This window comes from Engystomops pustulosus, chromosome 4, assembly GCF_040894005.1.
Source record: "Engystomops pustulosus chromosome 4, aEngPut4.maternal, whole genome shotgun sequence".
NCBI classification, from domain to species: Eukaryota; Metazoa; Chordata; class Amphibia; order Anura; family Leptodactylidae; genus Engystomops; species Engystomops pustulosus.
The window spans coordinates 149,748,712-149,775,124 of record NC_092414.1 but is presented as its reverse complement, the minus strand read 5'-3'; the positions used below and the strand labels follow the sequence as shown (position 1 = coordinate 149,775,124).

At 42.7% G+C, this 26,413-nt stretch overlaps 2 protein-coding genes across 16 annotated transcripts in view; one reads left to right on the top strand and one right to left on the bottom strand.

The window, feature by feature from the left end:
- Positions 1-26,413, bottom strand: part of LOC140127403 (threonine--tRNA ligase 2, cytoplasmic-like) — a 140,674-nt gene that overhangs the window by 31,406 nt on the left and 82,855 nt on the right. For 2 of the 6 annotated variants that reach the window (XM_072148064.1, XM_072148068.1), the window contains exon 1: positions 3,025-3,383. The exons of the other annotated variants lie outside the window; for them this stretch is intronic. In XM_072148064.1, coding sequence (XP_072004165.1) covers positions 3,025-3,279 — 255 coding nt within the window. In that variant the 5' untranslated portion in view covers positions 3,280-3,383. Of the gene's footprint in view, positions 1-3,024; positions 3,384-26,413 lie in introns of those variants that run through there. 6 annotated transcript variants of the gene reach the window in all.
- TJP1 (tight junction protein 1) overlaps positions 4,957-26,413 on the top strand; it is a 349,705-nt gene continuing 328,248 nt past the window's right edge. For 2 of the 10 annotated variants that reach the window (XM_072148044.1, XM_072148043.1), the window contains exons 1-2: positions 14,803-15,244; positions 21,166-21,316. In XM_072148044.1, the coding sequence (XP_072004145.1) occupies positions 14,824-15,244; positions 21,166-21,316 (572 nt within the window). In that variant the 5' untranslated portion in view covers positions 14,803-14,823. Of the gene's footprint in view, positions 5,027-14,789; positions 15,245-21,165; positions 21,317-26,413 lie in introns of those variants that run through there. The other 8 variants (XM_072148046.1, XM_072148047.1, XM_072148049.1 and 5 more) reach the window with 7 other exon arrangements.

The following is a 26,413-nucleotide window of genomic DNA, read 5'->3' as shown; positions in this document are numbered from 1 at the left end:
AATGAAGTTTGGCGGCTACAATCCAGCAAGTCATACATTGTGCTCTCTTCAAGGAAATCTACCGTCTGGAATCTACATACTGCGGTATATCCAGAGGTAGATTCCTTATGCCAATGTAATCCCTAAACTTGTTTTTTTTTTATATATATTACCGGGTGTATTGACAGTGTGAAAACTTTATTTTACCAATATGCAGATTACCTGCAGAGGGGGACGGGAAACAGATTCTTGGACTAAGACTATTTCACATCCCTGGTAGCATTGCAGAGCTGCCACCTTGAATGTCCATACTGGCTGTAAAGCTGGTGGTAAAGGCCCTTGCACACAGTGGCTCCCTCTACGCCGCTAGCATCAGTTCCTGGTACCTGGCCGGCGTCAGCTGGGTATGCGAGGAGGCTCTGCAGTGCTACTGGGGGCGTGAAATAGCCTTAGCCCCCAGAGCTCCAAGCCACCACTGTAGCCTGTGCAGTTATCTGCATATTAGATAAATAAAGTTTTAAATTACAATGTCACCGGGAAATATAAAACAGGGATTGCAATGACATGGGCAATCTACGTCTGGATCTACTTCAGGCAGTAAATTCCAGAGGGTAAGTTTCCTTTAAAGGGAACCTACCACCACTATTCTACCTATAAAGGTAAAACGTGTGGTAGGTGGATGTATGGGACGTGAGGAAATTTTGTAAAGTTGCTACTGGGGCATGGAGTAGCCATACATGAGGCTACACCGCGGCCACTCCACGCCCCAGTATCCTCCTTACTCCTCCTACCCTGAGATCTTTGGCGTGCAGCTCCTATCGGACGAGGGCGCACAGCTATGAGGAGCTGCGCACCGAAGATCTCAGGGTAGGAGGAGTAAAGAGGCTACTGGGGCGTGGAGTAGCCTCATGTCCGGCTACTCCACGCCCCAGTAGCAGCTTTACAAAATTTACATATTAGGGCATTAAAGTTTTCAAAAAGATAGCGGGACGTGAGGATTAGCTCTAAAAAGGGCTATCCTCATGTCCCATACATGCACCGACCACCCATTCTACTTTTATAGGTAGAATCGTGGTGGTAGGTTCCCTTTAAAGGGGTTTTCCGTCTTTTTGATACTAATAAGCTATTCACAATAGCCAATTAAAAAGACAAATGGAGAACTATGGAATTGCATGGGGAGGAGGTAAACGGGTAAATACACCATGGTCCAATTATGCCAGAATCAGACGAGCATATTAAAGGATGGAAAGAGTTGGAGTTGATGGCCGTGGTGAAGGCTCCTCTTTTACACATAAAGAACTGAAGGATAATGTTTCCTGCTTAGGTGAATTTACAGAATAGGAGCATATGGAGGTGACAATTATGTACAGGAACATGCAACAGTTTTTTGTGTGAAATGGATTTTGGAAAGGGCCCTTTAAAGTCTGATTGCAAGGAGAAAATTCCAGAGAAAAAGAGGCAGCATGAGAGAAATCTTGAAGGCATGCATGTAGAGAAGTGATGGAAGATAGAAGATCATGTGCAGGAAGGAGCCTCCGTGGGCGGGATAACCTAAGGATTCAGGAAGAGATGTTGAAGGTGGATTTTATTCTATCACCAGAATTAGTTCATGCAGAAAAAGCAATATACGCCTCATGCACACGACTGTGTTTTTGCCATATGGCAGCCGTTGTTTCAACAGCTAACACAGGGTCCCATGTACGTCTATGGGCTCATGCGCATTGGCCTCTGTATGAACTGCAAAACTCAAAGCAGGTCCTATTCCTGCCATGGTTTATGGCTTGGCAGTCTAATCTCTGATCATCAGAGTGAGAGAACCTCACATGGGCCAGATGTTTGCAGACCAAGAGCTGCAAACAACAAAAATTATCATCAAAATAAAGAATGGGTAAACCACGGACACTTACACATTAGCACCACGGCCTTGGTAGCCTTCTTATGTTGGTTATCCATGGCCTTCATCCTTCTAAAACCAACTTTTAAAATTATGCAGATTCGCAGGCTGTAACACTGTGCTATGAGATTACATCGGGCAGAAGGAGGAGGAAAGTGCCGAGTGGGAGGGGGAGAAAGTGTAACAGCCTGTGAAATTGCAGCACACAGGAAAGTGTCCCAGTAGCTTTTCAGACTCATTAGTATAATTTTAAAAGTTGATTTTAGAAGGAAGGATGCCACAGATAACAAAAAGAAAATGACCACAGTCATTGCCTGGATGTATGAGAAAGTGCCCCTGATTTCCATAAAGAAGAGGCAGGTGGAGAGGGTAAGTTAGCATGCTGAACTGTAATGAAAAGTAGATGGGCAGTAGTCATGCCAAATATCTATGTGGTAATGTGTTTGTTAGCAAATGGACAAAATGGCTCCTAGAAACTACATGTTAGGCTACATACACACAACATGTACTGTTAGTGGGGGGGGGGGGGGGGGTCACACGTAACGCTAGCGCTGAATTTAGAAACGCAGCGCTAGGGTACGAGGGTGGGTCTTAGCCCGATCGCGCATGTGTTTGACCAGAACCTGCTGTCTTGCATTAAAACAATGCAAGACACTGAATGTTCTCAGGTTTATATTGTCCGCCAGCACAATTATCACAAGGTCTAAGCCTCATAATGTATGTGGTGGGGCTTTATCGTACACGGACGTACAGATAGATCACCCCACTTTGTTTTGGGCAATCTCTGCCACAGGATGTGAAGCCTGGGAGTTCCTAAGCTACAGTTCACACCTGCATCACTGCACACAAGGTCTTCACCATGCACCATAGACTTAATGTACAAAAGGTAACCTCCCATTATGCTTTAATGTAAATAATTGTTAAGTAAAAAGAAGGGCTGCACACGAGTGGATTATGTCTATGGCACAGTATAGCATATACATGTCAGCATGGTGTATAGAGGTCTGGCACAGTATAGCATTTACATGTCTGCATGGTGTATAGTGGTGTGGCACAGCCATTATTAGAGGTAAGTGCAGGGGGTTACATGTGCAGCACGGTCACACAATAGGCAGTCACACACGGGCGTACACAATGCGGGTGTAGCTCACCTGTGCCCGCTCCGTGCCCTGCGGCCTGTCCTCCAGCAGCCGGCCCCGCTCCTGCTCCTCCTGTAGGCTGCGCTGCAGATGGGCTATCCGGTACTTGAGCTTCTCGTTCTCGGCCCTCAGCTGCTCCAGCTCCGGACTCGGGTTGTCCTGCACGGTTCCCTGAGTCCCGAGGTCCAGCAGTCGGCCGATCTCATCGCTCAGGCGGCGGATCTCCTGCTCCTGGACGGTGAGGCGGTCTGCAATCTGGGCGGCCATGATCCCCTGTGGACGGAGAGCGGCGGGGACAGCTGCAGGCCTGACACACGCTGGATGGGCGTGATGCTCTGCAGCCCGGCTGTGTGATAGGCCGCTGTGTACAGGGAATATCTGTCACTACCAGTGTACTGATTATAGTCACACATTGCACAGTTCTGGCCTTTTACTCTACAGCTGTTTTTACAGAAGCAATAAATAAAACATACAGTTTGTGATTTGCTGCAGTTTTGCAATGTGGTTATAAAGGGAACCTGTCATCAGAAATTATCCTAATAAACCACTACCAGTATGTTGTCCAGCAGCTGCACACTTTGCATGCTTTAAAGCAGTCCGAGAACTAGACAAGTGGCAGCACCCTTAGGCCGCGTTCACACGTTCAGATAGAGTTGTGTTCTAACGCAAATCTAGTGCACAGGGGGCGGGCCTTAGCTCGATTGCATCTGCATTTCCAGGGAAATGCATGTGATCGATAACCAGGACCCGGTGTCTTGCATATAAACAACATAAGAAACCAGCTTCTGGTTACTGATCGCATGCATTTGCCCCTGTGCGCTAGCTTCGCTTTATGAACGCAACGCTAGTGGGACGTGTGACCTAGACCCTCAGGGCGCTTTCACACGTTCCGCTATCGTCGCGTTCATAACGCGACGCTAGCGCACAGTGGGCGTGGCTCGGGCTGATCGCATATGCGTTTTCTCTGAAAACGCACATGCGATCGCCCCAAACTCCGCCCCCTGTGCGCTAGCGTCGCGTTATGAACGTGGCGCTAGCGGAACGTGTGAACGCGCCCTAAGGGTTCTGCTACAACATCGCATTCTTGGACTGTTTTAAAGCATGCGTTTTTAGTCCATTAAAAACTGGCCCAGGTTACACCATCCATAGTTAAATTTCAACATATTTAGTAGAAAAAAGAACTTTTGGTGTTATAAATTACGGAGGTATAACACAAATTCAATGCAAGTCAGTGGGAAGAGATGGTAAACAGAAGGTCTTGGGGGGGCATTTACTTTTTTTTGGACATCTTTTCTGCAACGTTTGTTGCTGTTTCACAAAGTTCATGATGTTGGTTTTATTCAGTGGACCAGCTGATTTGTCAAATGTTTCTAGATTTTTTCACTATCGCAGTGAAAAGTTAGACTAGCATTTTGTAAGCCTCTATTTTAAGGAAGCCCCAGGAGTGACATGGACTGGATTCATAGAGAGCAGATCACAATACCTCACCACAAGGCAGGGACTGGTTCAAATATTACCTATAATTGATGTTTGTTTTCTTGTGCCGATTATTACTTATTTGTTTGGTGGTAATGACCACACACCCTCTAAGATTTGATATATTGGTAAATATGCTCCACATTTAGGGCTTTTTCACATTGGTGTTGTTTTTTACATCAGTAATTTCCACAAATGTCTCACAAAGCCATAGATTTCTATGGGTGTTTTCACATTGGCTTATTTTTTTGCTGATCCGTTGTCCATGGAAAAAAATGATGAAACATGCCCTATTTTTTCACGGATGCAATAAGAGTGTCTATGGTTCCGCAAAAAAAACCAAACGTATGAAATTACATTTTTTTTTCACTGATGTGGCTGAGAAACCTGGTGTGATGTTTGCAAAACAATGTTAAACCTTAAGTTTTATTTTGCAGACGAAGAGACAACACTGAAACAAAACAGAGACACAACACGGACAAAATGCTACGAAAGTGGAACACCAACGCCAATGTGAATCTACCCTTAACCTGTGGAGGTACTGCTGTCAGTGGCTGTAATGACCATCCTTGACAATTCATGGTAGCTTGTTAACCACAGTTCCTGAATATACCTGGCCTTAAGGTGGACATTCAATTCACTAATTGCATCATCATCTGGCCCGCACACACCACATCATCATCATCTGGCCCGCACACACCACATCATCATCATCTGGCCCGCACACACCACATCATCATCATCTGGCCCGCACACACCACATCATCATCATCTGGCCCGCACACACCACATCATCATCATCTGGCCCGCACACACCACATCATCATCATCTGACCCGCACACACCACATCATCATCATCTTGTCCGCACACACCACATCATCATCATCTGGCCCGCACACACCACATCATCATCATCTGGCCCGCACACACACCACATCATCATCATCTGGCCCGCACACACCATATCATCATCATCTGGCCCGCACACACCATATCATCATCATCTGGCCCGCACACACCACATCATCATCATCTGGCCCGCACACACCACATCATCATCATCTTGTCCGCACACACCACATCATCATCATCTGGCCCGCACACACCACATCATCATCATCTGGCCCGCACACACCACATCATCATCATCTGGCCCGCACACACCACATCATCATCATCTGGCCCGCACACACCACATCATCATCATCTGGCCCGCACACACCACATCATCATCATCTGGCCCGCACACACCACATCATCATCATCTGGCCCGCACACACCACATCATCATCATCTGGCCCGCACACACCACATCATCATCATCTGGCCCGCACACACCACATCATCATCATCATCTGGCCCGCACACACCACATCATTGTATGGCTGCACACCACAATTTTAGGATCCTGGTGTACAATGTACGGTAGTTGCATACATTTTTATCATTTCCCCAAAAAATCATATTGAATCATTTTGTGTTATCAGTGGTAGTTTACACAGGGCTTTTTCCTGTCCAATCCAGATGGTCTCACAGAAAGACATTTTGACTTGTTATTCTCCCCAAGAAGAATAACTCTTTCTTACTGCATCAGATGAAGCACAGTTTGGCAGAACATGGAGTCCCTGCGGGTATATAGTGCTGTGTGTACAACATACATGAGGTCTGGTTTCTATATCTAACTGGTCTTTACATAAACAAACTAGACCTCATATACCAGACTGATTTTATCCATAATTCTGTGTAGTCTTTTAAGATTGATATCAGAAAATCTGAGTGAATAGAAATACGTGCCCCATCCCCATAAAAGCATGGGTTGGGGGAGATTTTTGTGAAAGAACTTGACTGGATCACACAAATCCTGAACAACAACCCTATCAAACATTTTTGGGATGAACTATACTGGAGACTATGATCCAGGCATCTCGTTCAGCATCACTGTATGAATGCTCAAATAGTGTTGTGGATGAAAAATAACCCTACAGTCACCTTTCACAATGCAATAGAAAGCCTTCCCCGAGTAGTGGAAGGTAATTTAGCTGCAAATGGGGAAGGTCAGCTCCAAAGAAATGTTAATGGGTTAAGTGTCATAAAAGCTCCTGTATGTGGGGATCAGGTATATGAGTCTGAACAAGTGCTGGCTGTTCACTGTGATCTGCATACTTTCCTAAGCTAAGCTTGTCCACCCTTTTGTTGTTTTGCATTATCCGGTAAATATCCCTACAAATCAAGATATATAAGAACTTTTTTCAAACATTGTTTACTCTTTAAAGTGAACCCTTCGCTTGAACTGTTATTTTCAGCTGGTGACAAGTTCCAATAGCCTATGCTGATTTTAAAAATGCCTCAGCGTTCTGAATCATTTGCATGCTTCATATAAGTTTAGTTTACATTACCTGGCTCCCTGCCAGTAGCATGGTGTTGAGTACAGGGGGAAAGGCAACTGGAGCCTATGTCTTCTCATGCATTTTTCCTCCTCCACACCATCCCCCTTCCCCTGCCTGCTTAATGCACATGTGGGGAGGGAGCTGCAGCAGTGTGGAGGAGAGTATACTGACACAGGCTGCAGCTGTCCCCCCTTCCCAGGACTTACCACACGCTGCTGACAGGTAATGGTAATTAAATGATTCAAAATGCTGACAAACATTTTAAAATCAGCAAAATATTATAGGCTATTAAAACCTGTCACCAGATAAAATTGGCAATCTTGGTGACAGGTTCACTTTAACCCCTTAACGCAAAAAGACGTTCCTCAACGTCCTGTTGTGTAGGGGGAGTATGAAGCGGCTCACGGGCTACACATGCTAGCACCGATCAGGGGTGTTACCCCTCTGATCGCCGCCGGCAGCTTTAATGGCCGTTAATGAGCCGGTGGCACATTTGCACCTTGTAGTAGATGATGTGCAAAATCCCCATATACTGCCATACAGAAGCATGGCAGTATATGGTGGGATCAATCAGACAACTTAGGGTTAGAGTACCCTAGGGGGTCTGAAAAATAGTACAAATAAAAATCCTATAATAAAATCACCCCCCTTTCCCTAGAGGTCATATAAATCTAAATAAACAGTAAAAATCATAAACTCATTAGGTATTGCCATGCCATAAAAATACCCACTCTATCAAAATATAATAACGTTTTTGCACTGCGTTTGACCCTGAAACGAAAAATAGCGTGTGAACTGGAAATGGGCACATTTTTGCCATTTTGAAAAATATAAAAAATTCTATAAAAAGTGATCAAAAGGTCGTACAGTCCTAAAAATGATGTCATTAAAACCGCATCAAAAGTTGCAAAAAATGACATGACCCACAGCTCCGTACACTGAAGTATGGAAAAGTTATTAGCAGCAGAAGATGACAAAATGAAGAATTTTTTTTTTTTGTACAGGAGGTTTTAATTTTTGTAAATGTATGAAAACATCATAAAACCCATACAAATATTGTATCTCCATGATCATATTGACCCAAAGAATGAAAAAGACATGTAATTTTGGGCGCAGGGTGAAAACAGTAAAATCCAAACCCACTAGAAATTGGAGCAAATATGTTTTTTCATCATTTTCCCTGCATTCAGAATTCTTTTCCCGCTTCCCAGTACATGGCATGGAATATTAAATACCGTCACTATGAATTGCAATTTGTTACACAGAAAACAAGCCCATATACAGCTTTTTACATGGAAAAATAAAAAAGTTATAGATTTTTGAAGGTGGGGAGGGAAAATGAAAACGCAAAAACAAAAAAAGGGCCTGGTCCTTAAGGGTTTAAAGGAAACCAACCATGAGGAATCTACCATAAGAAGTAGATCTGATGGTATATTCCTTCTGCCTCTCTCTGCCCTAATCAGTAATTTAATAATCCTGGAACCAAACCTAATTCTTAAAAAACTTTTTTATTAATATGTAAATGAACGGCAGAGGCTATTGGGGCGTGTCCTAGCCTGATTGGGCACTGGGAGCTAAGGCTTGTACATGCCCAGTAGCCTCTGAAGTTAATTTACTAATTACTAAAATAAAGGTTTTTTTTTAACAAGTTATGTTAGTTTCTAGGATTATTAAATTACAGATGAGGGCAGAGGCAGGCAGGAGGAATTTACCATCAGATCTACTACCGATGGTAGATTCCTCATGGCAGGTTTCCTTTTTTTTCCTGTTTGTTTTACATCCAAATGTTTTTTCTTTTCTTTATTGATTTTCCTAGAATGTTATGTCTATAGCTCCTATGCAAACATATGTGTCTCCATAGTTACAGACAGCGTCGGACTGGCCCACTGGAGTACCGGAGAAACCTCCGGTGGGCCCCGACGCCTGCGGTTCCCCGGCACCTGATGCTTGCAACAGCGCTGGCATCAGCTAGGCCCGGCCCGCGCCGCCATCAGTTAGGCCCGGCGTGCGCAGACATCAAACAGTCGTAGGTATCGGGCGCCGGGGCCCCGCAAGTATCGAGGGCCTAGGAGGGCCGCGCCTGTCTGATGCCTGCACGGCCGCGCCTGTTGGAAGCCGGCACAAGTCGGGCCTAACTGATGGCGGCGCACGCCAGGCTTAACTGATGGCGGCGCGGGCCGGGCCTAGCTAATAGATGCGCCTGACTGATGCTGCTGGGTCCCGATGTTCTGTGCTGCGGTGCAAGGAAATACCACAGTCGGTGATGTGTTGGTAAGTGTAAGACCCTGTGTGTGTCTGTCTATACTGGGGTGTGGGTGGGCCCTGTCTCTATACTGGGGTGTGGGTGGGCCCTGTCTCTATACTGGGGTGTGGGTGGGCCCTGTCTCTATACTGGGGTGTGGGGGGGGCCCTGTCTCTATACTGGGGTGTGGGGGCCCTGTCTCTATATTGGGGTGTGGGGGGGCCCTGTCTCTATACTGGGGTGTGGGGGGCCCTGTCTCTATACTGGGGTGTGGGGGGCCCTGTCTCTATACTGGGGTGTGGGGGGCCCTGTCTCTATACTGGGTGCTGGGGGGCCCTGTCTCTACACTGGGGTGTGGGGGGCTCTGTCTCTATACTGGGGTGTGGGAAGGCCCTGTCTCTATACTGGGATGTGGGTGGGGGAAGGCCCTGTCTCTATACTGGGGTGTGGGAGGGCCCTGTCTCTATACTGGGGTGTGGGAAGGCCCTGTCTCTATACTGGGATGTGGGTGGGGGAAGGCCCTGTCTCTATACTGGGGTGTGGGAGGGCCCTGTCTCTATACTGGGGTGTGGGAAGGCCCTGTCTCTATACTGGGGTGTGGGTGGGCCCTGTCTCTATACTGGGGTGTGGGTGGGCCCTGTCTCTATACTGGGGTGTGGGTGGGCCCTGTCTCTATACTGGGGTGTGGGTGGGCCCTGTCTCTATACTGGGGTGTGGGGGGGGGGCCCTGTCTCTATACTGGGGTGTGGGGGCCCTGTCTCTATATTGGGGTGTGGGGGGGCCCTGTCTCTATACTGGGGTGTGGGGGGCCCTGTCTCTATACTGGGGTGTGGGGGGCCCTGTCTCTATACTGGGGTGTGGGGGGCCCTGTCTCTATACTGGGTGCTGGGGGGCCCTGTCTCTACACTGGGGTGTGGGGGGCTCTGTCTCTATACTGGGGTGTGGGAAGGCCCTGTCTCTATACTGGGATGTGGGTGGGGGAAGGCCCTGTCTCTATACTGGGGTGTGGGAGGGCCCTGTCTCTATACTGGGGTGTGGGAAGGCCCTGTCTCTATACTGGGATGTGGGTGGGGGAAGGCCCTGTCTCTATACTGGGGTGTGGGAGGGCCCTGTCTCTATACTGGGGTGTGGGAAGGCCCTGTCTCTATACTGGGATGGGGGGGGGGGGAGGCCCTGTCTCTATACACAGCCATACATGGGGCTACAGACGCAGTTCACAGCCATACATGGAGATATAGCCCTAGTACACAGCCATACATGGAGCTACAGCCACAGTACACAGCCATACATGGGGCTACAGCCGCAGTACACAGCCATAGATGGGGCTACAGCCGCAGTACACAGCCATAGATGGGGCTACAGCCCCAGTACACAGCCATACATGGGGCTACAGCCGCAGTACACAGCCCTACATGGAGCTACGGCTGCAGTACACAGCCATACATGGAGCTACGGCTGCAGTACACAGCCATACATGGAGCTACAGACGCAGTACACAGCCATACATGGAGCTATAGCCACAGTACACACCCGTACATGGGGCTACAGCCGCAGTACACAGCCGTACATGGAGCTACAGCACAGTACACAGCCATACATGGAGCTACAGCCCCAGTACACACCATACATGGAGCTACAGCCGCAGTACACAGCCATACATGGAGCTACAGCCGCAGTGCACAGCCATACATGGAGCTACAGCCGCAGTACACACCATAAATGAAGCTACAGCCACAGTACACACCATACATGGAGCTACAGCCGCAGTACACAGCCATACATGGAGCTAAAGCCGCAGTACACAGCCATACATGGAGCTACAGCCGCAGTACACAGCCATACATGGAGCTACAGCCGCAGTCCACAGCCATACATGGAGCTACAGCCGCAGTACACAGCCATACATGGAGCTACAGCCGCAGTACACACCATACATGAAGCTACAGCCGCAGTACACAGCCATACATGGAGCTACAGCCGCAGTACACAGCCATACATGGAGCTACAGCCGCAGTACACAGCCATACATGGAGCTACAGCCGCAGTACACAGCCATACATGGAGCTACAGCCGCAGTACACAGCCATACATGGAGCTACAGCCGCAGTACACAGCCATACATGGAGCTACAGCCGCAGTACACAGCCATACATGGAGCTACAGGCGCAGTACACAGCCATACATGGAGCTACAGCCGCAGTACACAGCCATACATGGAGCTACAGGCGCAGTACACAGCCATACATGGAGCTACAGCCGCAGTACACAGCCATACATGGAGCTACAGCTTCAGTACACAGCCATACATGGAGCTACAGCTGCAGTACACAGCCATACATGGGGCTACAGCTGCAGTACACAGCCATACATGGAGCTACAGCCGCAGTACACAGCCATACATGGAGCTACAGCCGCAGTACACAGCCATACATGGAGCTACAGCCTCAGTACAGCAATACATGGAGCCACAGTACACAGCCATGATGCCCCCCCCCCCCCCCACAAAAAAAAAAATTTCTCTGGTGGGCCCAAGGTATTCCAGTCCGACACTGGTAGCAGAATACAGATAAAACAGCATCGGGTAACTTTTTTAAATATGCGCACACTTATAAGATAAGCTACATGGCTCATGATGATAGTAGACTCAAGTTTAGAAGTGGATACCATGGAAAATATGAAACCGATCTGTAACCCAAATCCAATAAGCAAAGAAGCCTGATGTGACTAAGACATGTGAGATTCTCTAATCTGGTTCAGTACCCAGCTTCTGTCACTGACTAGCTCAGTTCTCACTGCTGCTAGATATGGTAAAATCAGAATCAGATCTCATTGGCCTGTACTTATCTAGATCTGCCACTGTATGTAGGTCAACATAAGAGTCCAAAAGAAAAAGGTCAAGTGACATAAAGCTATTATCTTCTTCCCCTACACGCTGCAGCACTCAGACCAGATGGTCTTTGGTGTTAAGAAAAACTACAGATGTTTGCTAAACCTGACATCTGTCACGTAAGAGGAGAAATAACATATACGAGTATCCCTCCTGATGGATTACTAATGGCAGAATAATTCTTGTAGGATTGTAATAATCTCTAATGTTAATCCTGTTTCATTAAGTAGAAGCATTTTAGGGATTTATAGCACCAGGAAAACAAGTTTCATGAGATGTGCAATTACTAAAAAGTACATTATGCCCTATGGTAAGTGCATTAGTTATGGTCCATATGTTAAGGCCTATGTAGAAGCCATGCTATCTGTTGTCGGTTGCTAAAGAAATGAACGCATGCTTATTAAAAAGAAAAAAATATAATTCTCATTGGGGAACATGTATCTTTATTTTGATCTTTTTTTTCTCTCTTCTTTTTGAATTTTTAAAACATTTTTTTGGGACTATTTAGGTGCATTTTTGGCACTATGTCAGGGTCTTAAAGGACACCTGCCAGTAGTCCTGTCACTACTACCTGTTGGAGCAGCTCACAAGGATCCATCCCAGCCTTTATCTAGTTATTTCATACATTAATCATTATAAAATCATATTTTCTTTATTATGTAAATGAGGCTGGTCACATGGTCAGAGGCAGTGATGTCCCCTCTCCTCCCCCTACTCATGTCTGTGTGTAATGTATAGTAAAGCATAGTTAGTGTGTGTGTTGCATCTGCTGACATGCTGCATCCTCCTAATACATATGTATGATACACAGACATCAGCTACACAAGTACCTGACATGTTCTGCTATAACATGGCTGCATCCTGGAGCTGTTGTATCTCTCTTACATATACACACACAGGCTGCAGGGGGTGTGGCCACCAGCAAGCACATGTAGCAGCCATCACGGCGTTACACAGGCTGTCAGTCAAGCACTGGGGATGTGTCTGCGCCTCTCACTCATGAATAAGCTGGACAGCTTGAATATGCTAATGAATCATTGGACATTTCAAAGGTCATTTGCATACAGCTTTAGGACCTTATTGCTTAGGTTTACAGGCATGTAGAGGGACAATGAAGGGATAGAGGCAATGCTCTCTAATGGCAGTTTATGAAAATATATTTAGATTAGAGGGGTTATTTTGCATGACAGGTTCTCTTTAAGAAGTTAGCAGTGTTCCTAAATGTAACTTTCCAAGAAAGATGTTTTCTTAGTTCCATACATGCACCTAAAAAGTTTGAAAAAAACTAAAAAGACGTAAATCAAAGACGAAGAAAAAAATACAAACATGTAACGGCAATTCAATCAGTATATAGCCAGCCAGCCCCCTGTAGTATATAGCCATCCCCCAGTAGTATATAGCCAGCCAGCCCCCTGCATTATACAGCCAGCCAGGCCCAGCAGTATATAGCCAGCCCCCAGTAGTATATAGCCATCCAACCCCAATAGTATACAGCCAGCACCCAGTAGAATACAACCAGCACCCAGTAGTATACAGACAGCCATCCCCCTGTAGTATACAGCTTGCTAGCCCGTGTAGTATATAACCTGCCAGACCCATGTAGTATACAGCCAGCCAGTCCCCATGTAGTGTACAGCCAGCCAGCCCCATGTAGTATACAGCCAACCAGCCCCCATGTAGTATACAGCCAACCAGCCCCCATGTAGTATACAGCCAGCCTCCATGTAGTATACAGCCAGCCAGCCCCCATGTACTATACAGTCAGCCATCCTCCATGTAGTATACAGACAGCCCCCATGTAGTATACAGCCAGCCATCCCCATGTGTATACAGCCAGCCTCCGGTAGTAAACAGCCAGCCCAGCACATAAAAAAAAAACAATCTTACATATTCACCCTCCGGTGCCCCAATGCTTGTAGCGGCTCCCGATCCTTGTCGGTCTTCTCTCTGCTCTATTAGCCAACAGAGACGCTTCCTTGCGATCTGCTGGCCGGTGCATGGCCGCATCATAGGCGACACCACCGCATCATAGTGTGTGCCAGCGGGCAGTTTGCAAGGAAGCATCTCTGCCGGCAAATAGAGCAGAGAGAAGACCAAAGAGGAGCTCGCAACGAGGATCGAGAGCCGCGATGTGTATAAGCCAAGGTGAGGTTTTTTAGCACATTATTTTGTGCTGAAAAACTCGGTTTATACACGAGTATATACAGTAATTAAGTTATCATTTTCTATATATGCAAACGAAAATTAAGACATCTTTCATTTTCTTTGCATATATATTTTGGGACTGTTATCTGGAATCCGTTGGCACCCCCTACTCTCCATGCAGGAATTCCCATAGCTCTGTGTTCACACCTAGTCATCTCAATGGGTTGTTTTGTCTGGAAAGCAGATCAGGATAGTGTCAGCACTACAAAGTTAGCATTTTATGCAGAGGAGAGACTCACTTGAGAGTTCATCAGTGGGATAACTAGAAGTCTACATAGGGAGTCATCTACATAAAGTATATTAGCAGTTCATTATATGCTCCTTAGACATAGCTTATAGTTATGTTTCCTTACATTTCTCAAATTATTATATTGGTTACATTACTAATGAAGTCCCATGCATGAATCGTTTACTAGATATATCAGTGTGTATTATCTTGTGGTTCAGGAGACGTTAGCAGTTGTAAGGGACTTATTAGTGTAAAGTAATCCTCTTAAGTTACTGCCTGCAGTAAACCTGTGAGCATCCTGGTCCGGAGAAGGCCCTCACTGTGGAAGAAGAACAACATTCATTACCGGAGCAGAATGCGGTTTGGTTCCTTCTTCTTACATTATGTGCATATTACATAATGATGATACCTGTTTGGAACATGCAGCTTTGGAATTTCACATCTTCCATTACAAACTCAAGATGCTGGGAAGGGCCGCAAAGTCTTGGTTTCATAATATTGCATGTCCGGTAAAGAGAGAGAATGAAGATGGGAAGAAATGGCCTTCTGTCATCCTGAACAATCAGAGAGAGAAGATACTTGGGGAGTTAGATGTGAATAAGGTTCTTTCCTATCTTGTCTATGAAAAGGTTTTCTCTTTGGATGAGTATAAAGATGTACTCTCTCATGAAGACAATAGGAAGAAAGCTGAAGTCTTTCTCGATAAACTTGCAGTCAAAGGTCCTAGTGCGTTTTGTGCATTTTGTTCAGTTCTGGAGGAGATTTCACCTCATTTGCTGACAGGATTAGTTCCAGACTGTAAAGGTAAGGCTAAGATACTATGCTATAGAAGTGAATGGATAAGTGGCATAAAAGCACACCAGTCCCTTCACATGGTGAGCTTAGGGAATTGAGGGTGGTCCAGGCTGACAGATGCCAGCAATCAAACATTTATCCCAATCCAAGTGTTATTTGTGAAACAATCCTTTTAATAAAGATGAGGAATTAGGTAATTTGCATTTGGGCTTTCAGAGATACAACCGTAACAAGAAATGTAAATATGTAACTGTCTCTATGATTGCATTATTATTTTTTAATTGTGGTACATTTCATAGCTCTTCATCAGAGCTGGCTTTAGAGGGGGGGGGGGGGGCAAACTCGGCATTTATCCAGAGCCCCCTGTCTATAGGGCCCCCTGCATGTAGACTTGCTCTTTTAATACCCTTTGGTTGAATGCAGGTGAAGATGCTTATCATCTATCTCCTATCTATATATCTATCTATCATCTATCCATCTAGTTATCTATCTCCTATAATTTATCTATTTCCTATCTATATATCTGTCTATTTGACCAGTTATCTATGTAGCTTTTTGTCTATTATATATGTATCTATATATCTTCTATCCATCAATCAATCAATCAATCAATCAGTCTTCTATCTCTCTTCTACAGTATCTATCTTCTATCATCTATCCAGCTATCGATATATGATCTACATTATATTTATGCATCTATAAATCTTATCTATCATCTATCTATAAATCTATATTATCTTTATTATCTATCTTCTATCATCAATCTACCTCTCATCTGTCTATATCCTATGCAATTCTCCTACGGTCCCATATTACAGATACTTACCATGCTACTGTTTGTATCCACAAAGTGTTATTATAGTGCAGGGATAAAGGGGTCTCTTACTGACTGTGATTGGTCATCAAATAGTTTTATTTTGGGGCCCCACTTTTAGTTTTTCCCAGGGTCCCACTTTGTCAAAAACTGGCCCTGCTCTTCATAGGTTATTTTTGTAGGTTGCTTAGTAGGCAATAACATTCTGAAGTGCTATACAAAACATCACAGGGCACAAAAAACCTTTCTGAACTCATTTCCACCCACTTGGTCCAGGTGTTGCATTTGTAAATTTTACCCTAAAGTGCACTTGTATTCTGAATTAAAAGTTAACTTAGGCTGTGATCAAATATATTTAAAATCAATAAAGTTCATAGCGTTTTTTACAAGCTGAAATAAGGAGATTATAACTTTCAACATTCCATTTTTCAGACATAGAATAGACGCAAGCTTCTCTACAAGACCCCTTTGGGTAGCATTTTTTTACCGAGTCCTCCATTTTTACTGCAAGAGATTAAGACTGGCATACTAAATACAGTTATGTGGATACCAGAATTTAGCTTTCTGCTTGTGAATTATACATAAAATAACAATTATGTGCCATCATAAAGAATTCATTCAAACACTGTGGGGCACATTTACTTACCAGTCTGAAGAGTTCACCCAAAGTGCATTGTTCCGACGATAATGCACTGTGCCGTGATTAACTATGATCGTGCACCCGATATGCTGCATGTGTCGCTTCTCTGCTCAGGTCGGCTGGAGTTCACCTTTTTCTTCCCGGTGCATGTAAGTGCTTGATCGTGTGACACAATTTGAAAGTTAAACCTGCGCTCAGTCCGAATCAGTCGGATCGTCTGACGACCCGCCCGCCTATTTCTGTCGCATGAAAGCCAGCGCAGCTGCACCAAAATCCAAACGTGTGCAACACAATACCCAGTTAAATACCTGTCCCAGTGGCGCAAATCCCGAAAACGTCAGAAAACCCCACGAAGGTGCGACCGCGGGACCTTAGTAAATAGGCCACAGTGTGTTAGCTGATTTATTTTTAAAGAGTTTCACAGACATTGTTACTTTTTGATGGAATAATTAAAGAATGCTGCAGATATGCATTATCGCAGACAGGTGGAGCTGTTACCCTGTAATAAGATATACCTTGGGCTGCAATAATTGTTTTGAATGGAGATCTAAAAATTTAAAGAGGATTTGAAAGATTTCCCTGAGGCTTATTTACTTCAGTACATGTGCTTCAATTACAGTACCTGATAGTAATCACTGGTGGTGATGTAAACAGACCTCTACCTACGAAATTTCTGGTTCGCTTGTATAGGTACTTGCTATTACTGTTATTAAAAAATATATTTATGATTACCCCATATCAACTATAAAGTTTTAAATCAAGTCCTTGACCAAAGACTAAACCTAAAATGTTTCCAAAATGAAAACTCTACAAATAAAAATTGTGAATATCAATTTATATGTTAGGTCAGGAGAGGGGAGAGTGAGCCCTGATACAAAGCATCCCTGCCTGTATTTACTAGACAACTCCCCTAGATGATGGCCACAACTGGAGGATGTTTCCCTTAGTCCAGTGGAGCCAAACCAAAAGAATATGCCAGAGATAAGATCCTAATCAAACTGTAGTCAAAATTACTGACTGAAATCACATTCATATAGCAGCAAAGTACAAATTTAAGAGGTAGGGGTTTGTCAGAAAACAAAGCAGTAGGTTGGCAACTTGAATCCATATCAGGAAGAATAAACACAAGGGAAGGTAAACCAATTGGTGGCAGTGAGAGCCCGCCCCAAGTAAGCTTTATAGCTAGCTAATGATATGATTGAGAGCCTAAAGATTGTAACCCTCAATTATCTTAAGATAAATAACATGTAGCTCATTTATTGTGTAACGCGCACAACAATACACAACAGCTTTTCCCTTTATATTTTAAATCTTTTTATTCATTTTCAGCAACAAGTACAAACAAATCAGTTTCAGTAGTTATCTGATTCAGTAGTTATTCCAAAACTACGAAAAGGAGAGTTAGCTCTCGGGGTTTCAAAAACTTTGCTGTATTATCATTTGGAGAAAAAAAAAAACACTTTGCATTCAGGGTAAACATTAAATATCATTAATAATGAGAAGAGACACAGTGAAAAAGTATTGAACACTTAAAGAAGAAAAAGTGCAAGAATCTGTGAAAAGTCATGACACCAGCTAAAATCTGTCAGTAATTAGAAAGCAATCCAGGTACTGATCGCCTATTAAAAGGTGTCTCATGACTAACATGCCTCATAACAAACATATGATAATGGGTAGAACCAGTCTCAAGACCATCCAGTTATCTAGCCTAGTCAATTACATGCTTGTAAAAGAAATAGATCCTGTGGGATTTCAAAAATATTAGGTAAAAGTCTGTGACAAAATATACAAATTTATTACAAGCAATAATAATACAATGGTCAGCAGCTCATACTTGCCATGCGGAGAGAGCAGTGAAGACCAGCCACCCGTCTTCATTGCTCTCTGTACATGGCAAGTTTTAGTTGCTGATCGCGCAAGCCTGGACTTTGCCTGCTGCAGAAGGAGGAGGGGTGCTAGATTTTAATTTGAATGTTGAGGAAGACAAGTGCTTAAATCGGGTGAAAGGGTGGGTACTCAGCTCCATTGACCAAACACCCCAGGGACTTGTAGATGAAAGCTGTCAGGGAGCTAAGAAAAGTTTACTCTAATTTATTGCATTAACCATAAAAGTTAGAGATTTTGTAAAAAAAACTGTTTTGCATTATGCTTTACTGTGTCTGTGGGAACCTGGCCACTTTTCAAATCAGCCCTCTGGTTCCCTTTAATAGATTAAAAAAAAAAAAAACCTTTTGTACTTTTGCATTTTTTTATTACTTCACCCCATAAGGGGGCACTAACAGGAGATTGCTTCATCTCTTTTATAATGCACTGCGTAACATGTGTTGCAGTGCATTATACCATCAGTTTCTGACAAGTACCTATAATTAGGCCATGCTGGAGGGTGAAGGATACTACAGGCAGCCCAGGGGACTGTGACATAATCGGCACCCCGCAATCTCTGTTCTGATGCATAAGAAGAAGTACCCCAGTAGGGGTTACGTTTGAGTCAATTACAAAATATATATAACCCCTAAAATATAAATGATATGCTGCCTAGTTATGTGGCTTACTATCAGATTTTTATTATTATTATTATTATTATTATTATTATTATTATTATGTTAGAGCGGCTACATACAGTACTTTACCCTGGATTTTGATGTGCATTCTTTGCTAAAGTTATTCAGTGACTTAAGACTAAGATTTCCTGCTCTCATTGTTATCAGTTTGTTCACACTATTTACATATTGGGTAATAATCACTTATTCCCCTTTATTGTCTGGTAGCAAAAATTAAGTCAGATTTTACTTTGTGAAAATATAACAAAACTGAATCAACATCTCCAAAATAAGTACAGTTTACAGGTAATAAATGAAAAAAGCTTCTTCTGATTTTTGTCCATATGTGAGATATTTAGTACAAATGACGTTCTCATCTCCATAGATACTAAGAAAGTGGTAATGCAAGCAAAGAAAGATTTTTTATCTTGCTGTTTGAGTTTAGTAACCATAGAAATGCCAAGGAAGTTGAAAGATGTGGGCAGTATACAGTGCTCAGAATACAGAATTATGAGAACCACCAGCATTGTGGTCATATCAGCTTATATACAAATAATACTGTATCAACATTGTATAGAATAGTTAGGTATTGTTGCAGTAATGTATGACCATCTTTGTTTTTTCTTGAAGGAGATGTATTATATTCTGAGGATGAGAAAAACATAAATCCAGCTCACGGTAGATGCCTATGAGAATTGCTATCAGGAATGGCTAGATTACTCCATATTAGATTGGGCATAGATATTATATGTAATGAGATATATATATATATTTTTTTTTACATTTTTAGATTAATTTATCAATGATGCGGATGAATTAGCATCTCGTGTTATGAGTGAATTTTTTGTCATGATGGCCTCATACACACGAACGTGTGCAGGACTGATACCGGTCACGGTGCGCTATGGCACTGACCCAGAGGCGTAACTACAGTGGTAGCAGCCATAGCAGTTGCTATGGGGCCACAGTGTCAGGGGGCCGCAGGATAAAACCTGACAGACTAAAGAATGGAGGATATACCCCATTATTGTGCACCTTTATATACATATTGTGCTGCACATTGTACATCAAAATATGTATATAACAGTGAAATCATCTACAATACACAGCTGAGTTGGGAACTCAAATAAGAAATGTTTGGGGAGGAGACACATGGACCAGGAATCTCTCATCTCTAGCATCCTGCTGTCTGCTTCCCCCATGTGGTCGGCAGCCACTGAAACAGATATGTGTCCTCAACCACCCTGGGATAAGAAGACTGCCTGGCAAAGGGTGGGCCCCATTCAGAAGTCTGCTATGGCGCCCAGCCTCTCCTAGTTATGCCCCTGCACTGACCGCTCGGGTTCTCTATGGAAAGGGGAGGGGTGAGCAGTGCTACCTCCTCCTCTCTTCTGCACATGGCTATATGCATATGTTCGTATGCAGGGAGCCTAAACTGTCTTCAATGACCGTTTTAAAGAAAAATGTTAACAAAAATACTCAACTCAAGCCTACAAAGCAGTCACCATTCTGAGAGGTGAACTACTAGTGACTACAATTGTAGGCTCCTCTTGAATGACTTTTTCCATCTAGTCAATTTGGACTGTAATCCAGGGTCACTGTGAGAGACATGACAACATCATGTATGTCACTGTCAGTGCCTTTTCTGTTCTTCTAATTCTTTATTGGTATACTCTGAGGCTTTCAAATAAAAATAACTTTCAGATAAAGCACTTTATTTAACCGCATCTCTCGCTTGGCTATTCATATTCAATCTGACATTAATTTACCCTGGTGTCACAATGATTTCATAAGAGTTTTTTTTTGTGTAGAGCTTGAGCAGCTGAACACAAAGCAATCAGTACCACGTACTATCTTTAGAGCAAGCATCACATCAAACAGCACAAACCCTTTAGATGCATTACAGATTATAGAGAGCAAATCTCTTGTTCAACAGATCAGATGCACAAAGGTCTACCTGACTTCCTGGACGGAGAGGAGATGAGGCCTGCCTATGAGCTTCAGGATCGTGAAGAAGACCACAGCAATGACCTGGAGTGGAACCCTTTTGGAGAAGACGAGATGCAGGAATCATATGAAGAGTACAGGTTATTAATATAACTATTTATTATATGTGTGTAGAAGTGTGCTTGTGTTAACTTACGTACATGATTCTGTATTTGTTAAGTTAATCTATGTTTATGCCATATACAGTCCAGCAAAGGTTCCTAGGACCAAAACTTTTACTTCTCAGTCAGACAATTTACTATACCTTTAAATTAATCTGTAGTTATGAATTCAGTAGTTTCATAGTCCATACAATGATTGCATAACATAATGTCACCAATTGGTCATTTGACATTTAAGCCCAAAAAGTGACATATTGGTATGGAGTTTTTAAAGATGTTGTGATTGAATAGAATTGTACTTGGGGATCTAGAAATGCACTTTTAAGTAACTACGTAGCATCTTCAATCTGTTTGTAGTGAGGATTAACAATGTATGCTTTTGTAATGGAAGCTTTGTCAGTACCACAATATTTTTGTCATTCATTTATTTATTTTACAATTTTTTTACATTTATGTGCATTTGCTATTATGCTTTATGCATTTTGTAATCTTAATTTTCTAGCGGCTCTCCTTTCTGTATTTAGTATCTGTAACATACAGTTGTTTCTGATGGTTGGTGTAGAAACCTAGCTGCTGTGACTCACTGTTTTCCCTCACTTCTGCATAGAATTTATGTGTAATCTGACAAGTTAGTGAGCTTCTTTCCTTTCTGCTTACAAGACAGAATTTAGCAAAGATTTTAAAGAGAGACTAATATTCGAAAATAAGGGAGCATGATAACAGTCAGGTAAGTGTTGAAAGAGGCACATACTAAGTATACAATATATAGTTTATTGTGTTCATTTATGCAATTTCTTAAAAGTTTTTTAAAAAAGTTAGTCTATATAACAAAGAGCAGGATTAATGGTTTATACCAGTCCTTGGTGTTGTAGGCAGTATTTAAGGACCTGGCCCTTTCTTGTTTTTTCATTTCCATTTTTCACTCTTCACACTTTTTTTTTTACACGTAGAGAGCTCTGTGATGGCTTGTTTTCTGCACAACAAATTGCACTGCATAGTGACGGTAACAATTCTTCCATGTCGTGTACTGGGAAGCGGGAAAAAAATTCCAAGAGCAACGAAATTGGTGAAAAAATGCATTTGCGCCGTTTTCTTGTGGGCTTGGATTTTACAGATTTCACTGTGTGCCCCAAATGACATGTCTACTTTATTCTATGGGTCGGTGCGATCATGGGGATACTAAATTTGTATAGGTTTTATAATGTTTTCATACATTTGAAATATAATATATATTTTATAATATATTCATTGTCCCACATGTATATGCTGGAGCAAATCTTTAGAAATGGTACAATGGGGAAATAAGTATTTCATTGTCCATTTTGCACCTAATGGTGCAATGAAGAATGGAGAGGACTGTAATTTTATTGTAGGTACAGTAAAAGTGTGAGAGACAGAATCAAAACTAAAATACAGTAAATCACAATGCATGCTTTTAAAATAATTAATTAGCATTTTATTTCACAAAATAAGTACCGTATATTCCGGCGTATAAGACGACTTTTGAAGACAGAAAAATCTTCTGTCTGGTCTGGGGTCGTCTTATACACCGGTAATTGACCGCCCACCGTGTATTCACGGCGGCGGTCGGGTCGCGCTGCATGGAGAGGGCTCACGGACTAAGCCCTCTCCATAGCCGGTAAGTCTTTGCTGCATATTGCTAGCACTGATCGCGGGTGTTTTCACAGCGATGGCTGCCGGCAGCCTCAATAAAATGGGCGCCGCCATCTTACCTGGGATTGCCGCTCCCCGTGACGTCATCGGGGGCGGCGATCCGTCTCCATGGTAGCCTCGGGTCTTCTGAAGACCCGAGGCTATTTCTTTTAACTCCTTCATTACAATGTGCTGTTAGCACATTGTAATGAATGAGGAGGAAAATCCCCATATACTGCCATACTGTAGTATGGCAGTATATGATAGGATCGATCAGACAACCTCAGGTTAAAGTACCCTAGGGAGTCTGAAAAATAGTATAAATAAAAATTTTAAAAAATTAAAAAAAAAAATTATAATAAAAAACCCTAAAATTTCAAATCACCCCCCTTTCCCTAGAACTGACATAAATATAAATAAACAGTAAAAATCATAAACACATCAGGTATCGAAGCGTCCGAAAATGCCCGATCTATCAAAATATGATAACGGTTTTTCAATGCGTTTAACCCCGTAACGGAAAATAGCGCCCAAAGTCGAAAATGGCACTTTTTTGTCATTTTGAAAAATATAAAAAGTGATCAAAAGGTTGTACAGTCCTAAAAATGATATAATTGAAAATATTATCAAATTTCGCAAAAAATGACACCACCCACAGCTCCATAAACCAAACAATAAAAAAGTTATTAGCGCCAGAAGTTGGCAAAATCAAAAACCAAATTTTTGTACAGGAGGTTTTCATTTTTGTAAATGTATAAAAACATTATAAAACCTATGCAAATTTGGTATCCCCTTAATCGTACCGACCCAAAGAATAAAGTAGACATGTCATTTGGGGCGCTCAGTGAAAGACGTAATATCCAAGCCCACAAGAAAATGGTGCAAATGCGTTTTTTCACCATTTTCATTGCATTTGGAATTTTTTTCCCGCTTCTGAGTACATGGCATGGAATATTTAATAAAATAAAATTTAAGGTACAGTATGGTAACATTTACAGTAAAATGGACGATGGTAATGTTGTTGTTGTATGCCTTTTGTTTATGAGCGACAGTTTTCCAGCTATATACCTGCATGTCATAAGAATTTAAATTAAAAAAAGGACCATGTTAAATTCAAATCTTTTTTTTTTTTTTTAATTTTTACCGGTGTTTTGTATGCGTTGGAAAAGGGGTAGTTTTCTACGGCGAATATATCTTAAACTCTATATTTTAACAGGAAAGTAGGGGGGTCGTCTTATACACCAGGTCGTCTTATACGCCGGAATATACGGTATTTCGTACAAGAGAACCCGTCATGCAAAATAACCCCCCTAAACTAAATATATTTTCATACACTTCCATTAGAGAGCATTGCCTCTACATGTCTGTAAACCTAAGCAATGAGGTCATAAAGCTGTATGCAAATGACCTGTGAAATGTCCAATGAGTCATTAGCATATTCAAGCTGTCCAGCTTATTCATGAGTGGGAGGCACAGCCACACCCCCAGTGCTTGACTGACAGCTGCTCCATGTAGTGGCTGCTCTGCTCCATGTGCTTGCTGGTGGCCACGCCTCCTGCAACCTGTGTGTGCATGTGTGTGTATGTGTATAGGAGAGATACAACAGCTCCAGGCAGCCATGTTATAGCAGAACATGTCAGGTACTTGTGTAGCTGATGTCTGTGTCTCTCACATGTCAGCAGGTGCAGCACACACACTAGCAATGCTTTACTATACATTACACACAGACATGAGCAGGGGGAGGAGAGGGGAGGGGTAACAGGGGTGACATCAATGCCTCTGACCATGTGACCAGCCTCATTTACATAATAAAAAATAGATGATTTTATAATGATTAATGTATGAATTAACTAGATAAAGGCTGGGATGGGATCCATGTGAGCTGCTCCAACAGGTAGTAGTGACAGGACAAGTGACACAGACCTGATGACAGGTGTCCTTTAATATTGTGTATATGTGTATTTGGGGTCATTGTCATGCTGGAAGACCCAGCCACAACCCATTAAATGCTCTTGCTGAGGTAGAGAGGTTGTCGGACAAAATCTTGCTATACATGGCCCCACCCATCTGCCCTTCAATATAATGATTCCTACACCAGGCTTCATGGTTGTTTTTGGGGTTGTACTCTTCCTTCTTTCTCCAAACACAGGAAGTGGAGTTCTATTTTGTTCTATTTTTGTCTCATCAGACCACATGACCTACTCCCATTTTTTTTTTCAAAATCATACAATATGATTTTCTGGATTTTCTTTAGATTCTGACTGTCAAAGTTGAAGCATACCTATGATAAAAAATGACAGACTCTTAATTTGTTGTAGCTGGAATAACTGAGACAACCCATGTTGCATGACAGAACTGCTGATCTACAGTGGCCTTCACCAGAGTAATAATCCGGTACAGTGGTACAGCACAAAATAGCATGATAATATATATACTACATTTCATTAGGTCGCATGACTTAGAATTAAGATTTGTCTGCCAACTCCCACCCCCTGCAACCAGAGTTTAGTTGCCACATGTCTTTGTTCTGCTGTCCATTTATGAAAAGTATAATCAGGATTATTGACTGGAAGAGCCGTAAAAAAATTTTTACAGGTGTATGAAAATGTGGGCTATGGCATTGGGCAAAAACGTCTTCAATTTAAAAAAAAAAATACCTTTGTTTCCTAAAATAACAGACACTTTCCAAAAGCAATAGTGCTCTCTTAAAGTATACCAGAGTAGAAATGTGCTTAAAAGCTTCTGAAAATAATCAATCATAGAATTAAATAGAGTTCAGAATGAAGTGGGCAGGTATGATTTCCCAGTGCAGCTGACCTGTGCCGACCTGGAGCCACTTGTGATTGGATGGGACTATAAGCCGTTCAGCACTTTTTTTATGCTGTAGCAAACAAGAATATTGTCCAGCTATATAAAGTGTAAACAAATATCCAATTCATTTTTCACCTTAAATTGGGACACACAAAATATCTCATCCCTCCTCTGAGAATTAAAAAAAAGTCCTGATGATTAACTATACTTTCATGGTAAAGTCATTAAACAGCAGTTATTCTCACTACAAAGTCAATATCGAGATGCTGGCAGTTGGAGAATTCTGCTATGTACTTCCCTTCAGGATGATGATAAATGAAGCTGACTAAACTCTCATGAAATGTTTAGCTTCATCCCTCATAGGCTCACGCAAGGTCTGAAGCTTCATGTAAACTTCTCTAATTACTTATTAGCAACATTTTTTGTTCTCTTTGGATTCAGTTCTGTCACTGTTCTGCTCAGAATGCGCAGATTACATGCCCTTTGTCTACTCCTTACATCTTTAATTCCAGTAAAAAAACTAAAAAAAATCATGTAATTGGGTGGAAGCATTTCCTTGACAAGACATATGGGGGCACATTTACTAAGAACATGGAAAACTGCACTAAATGC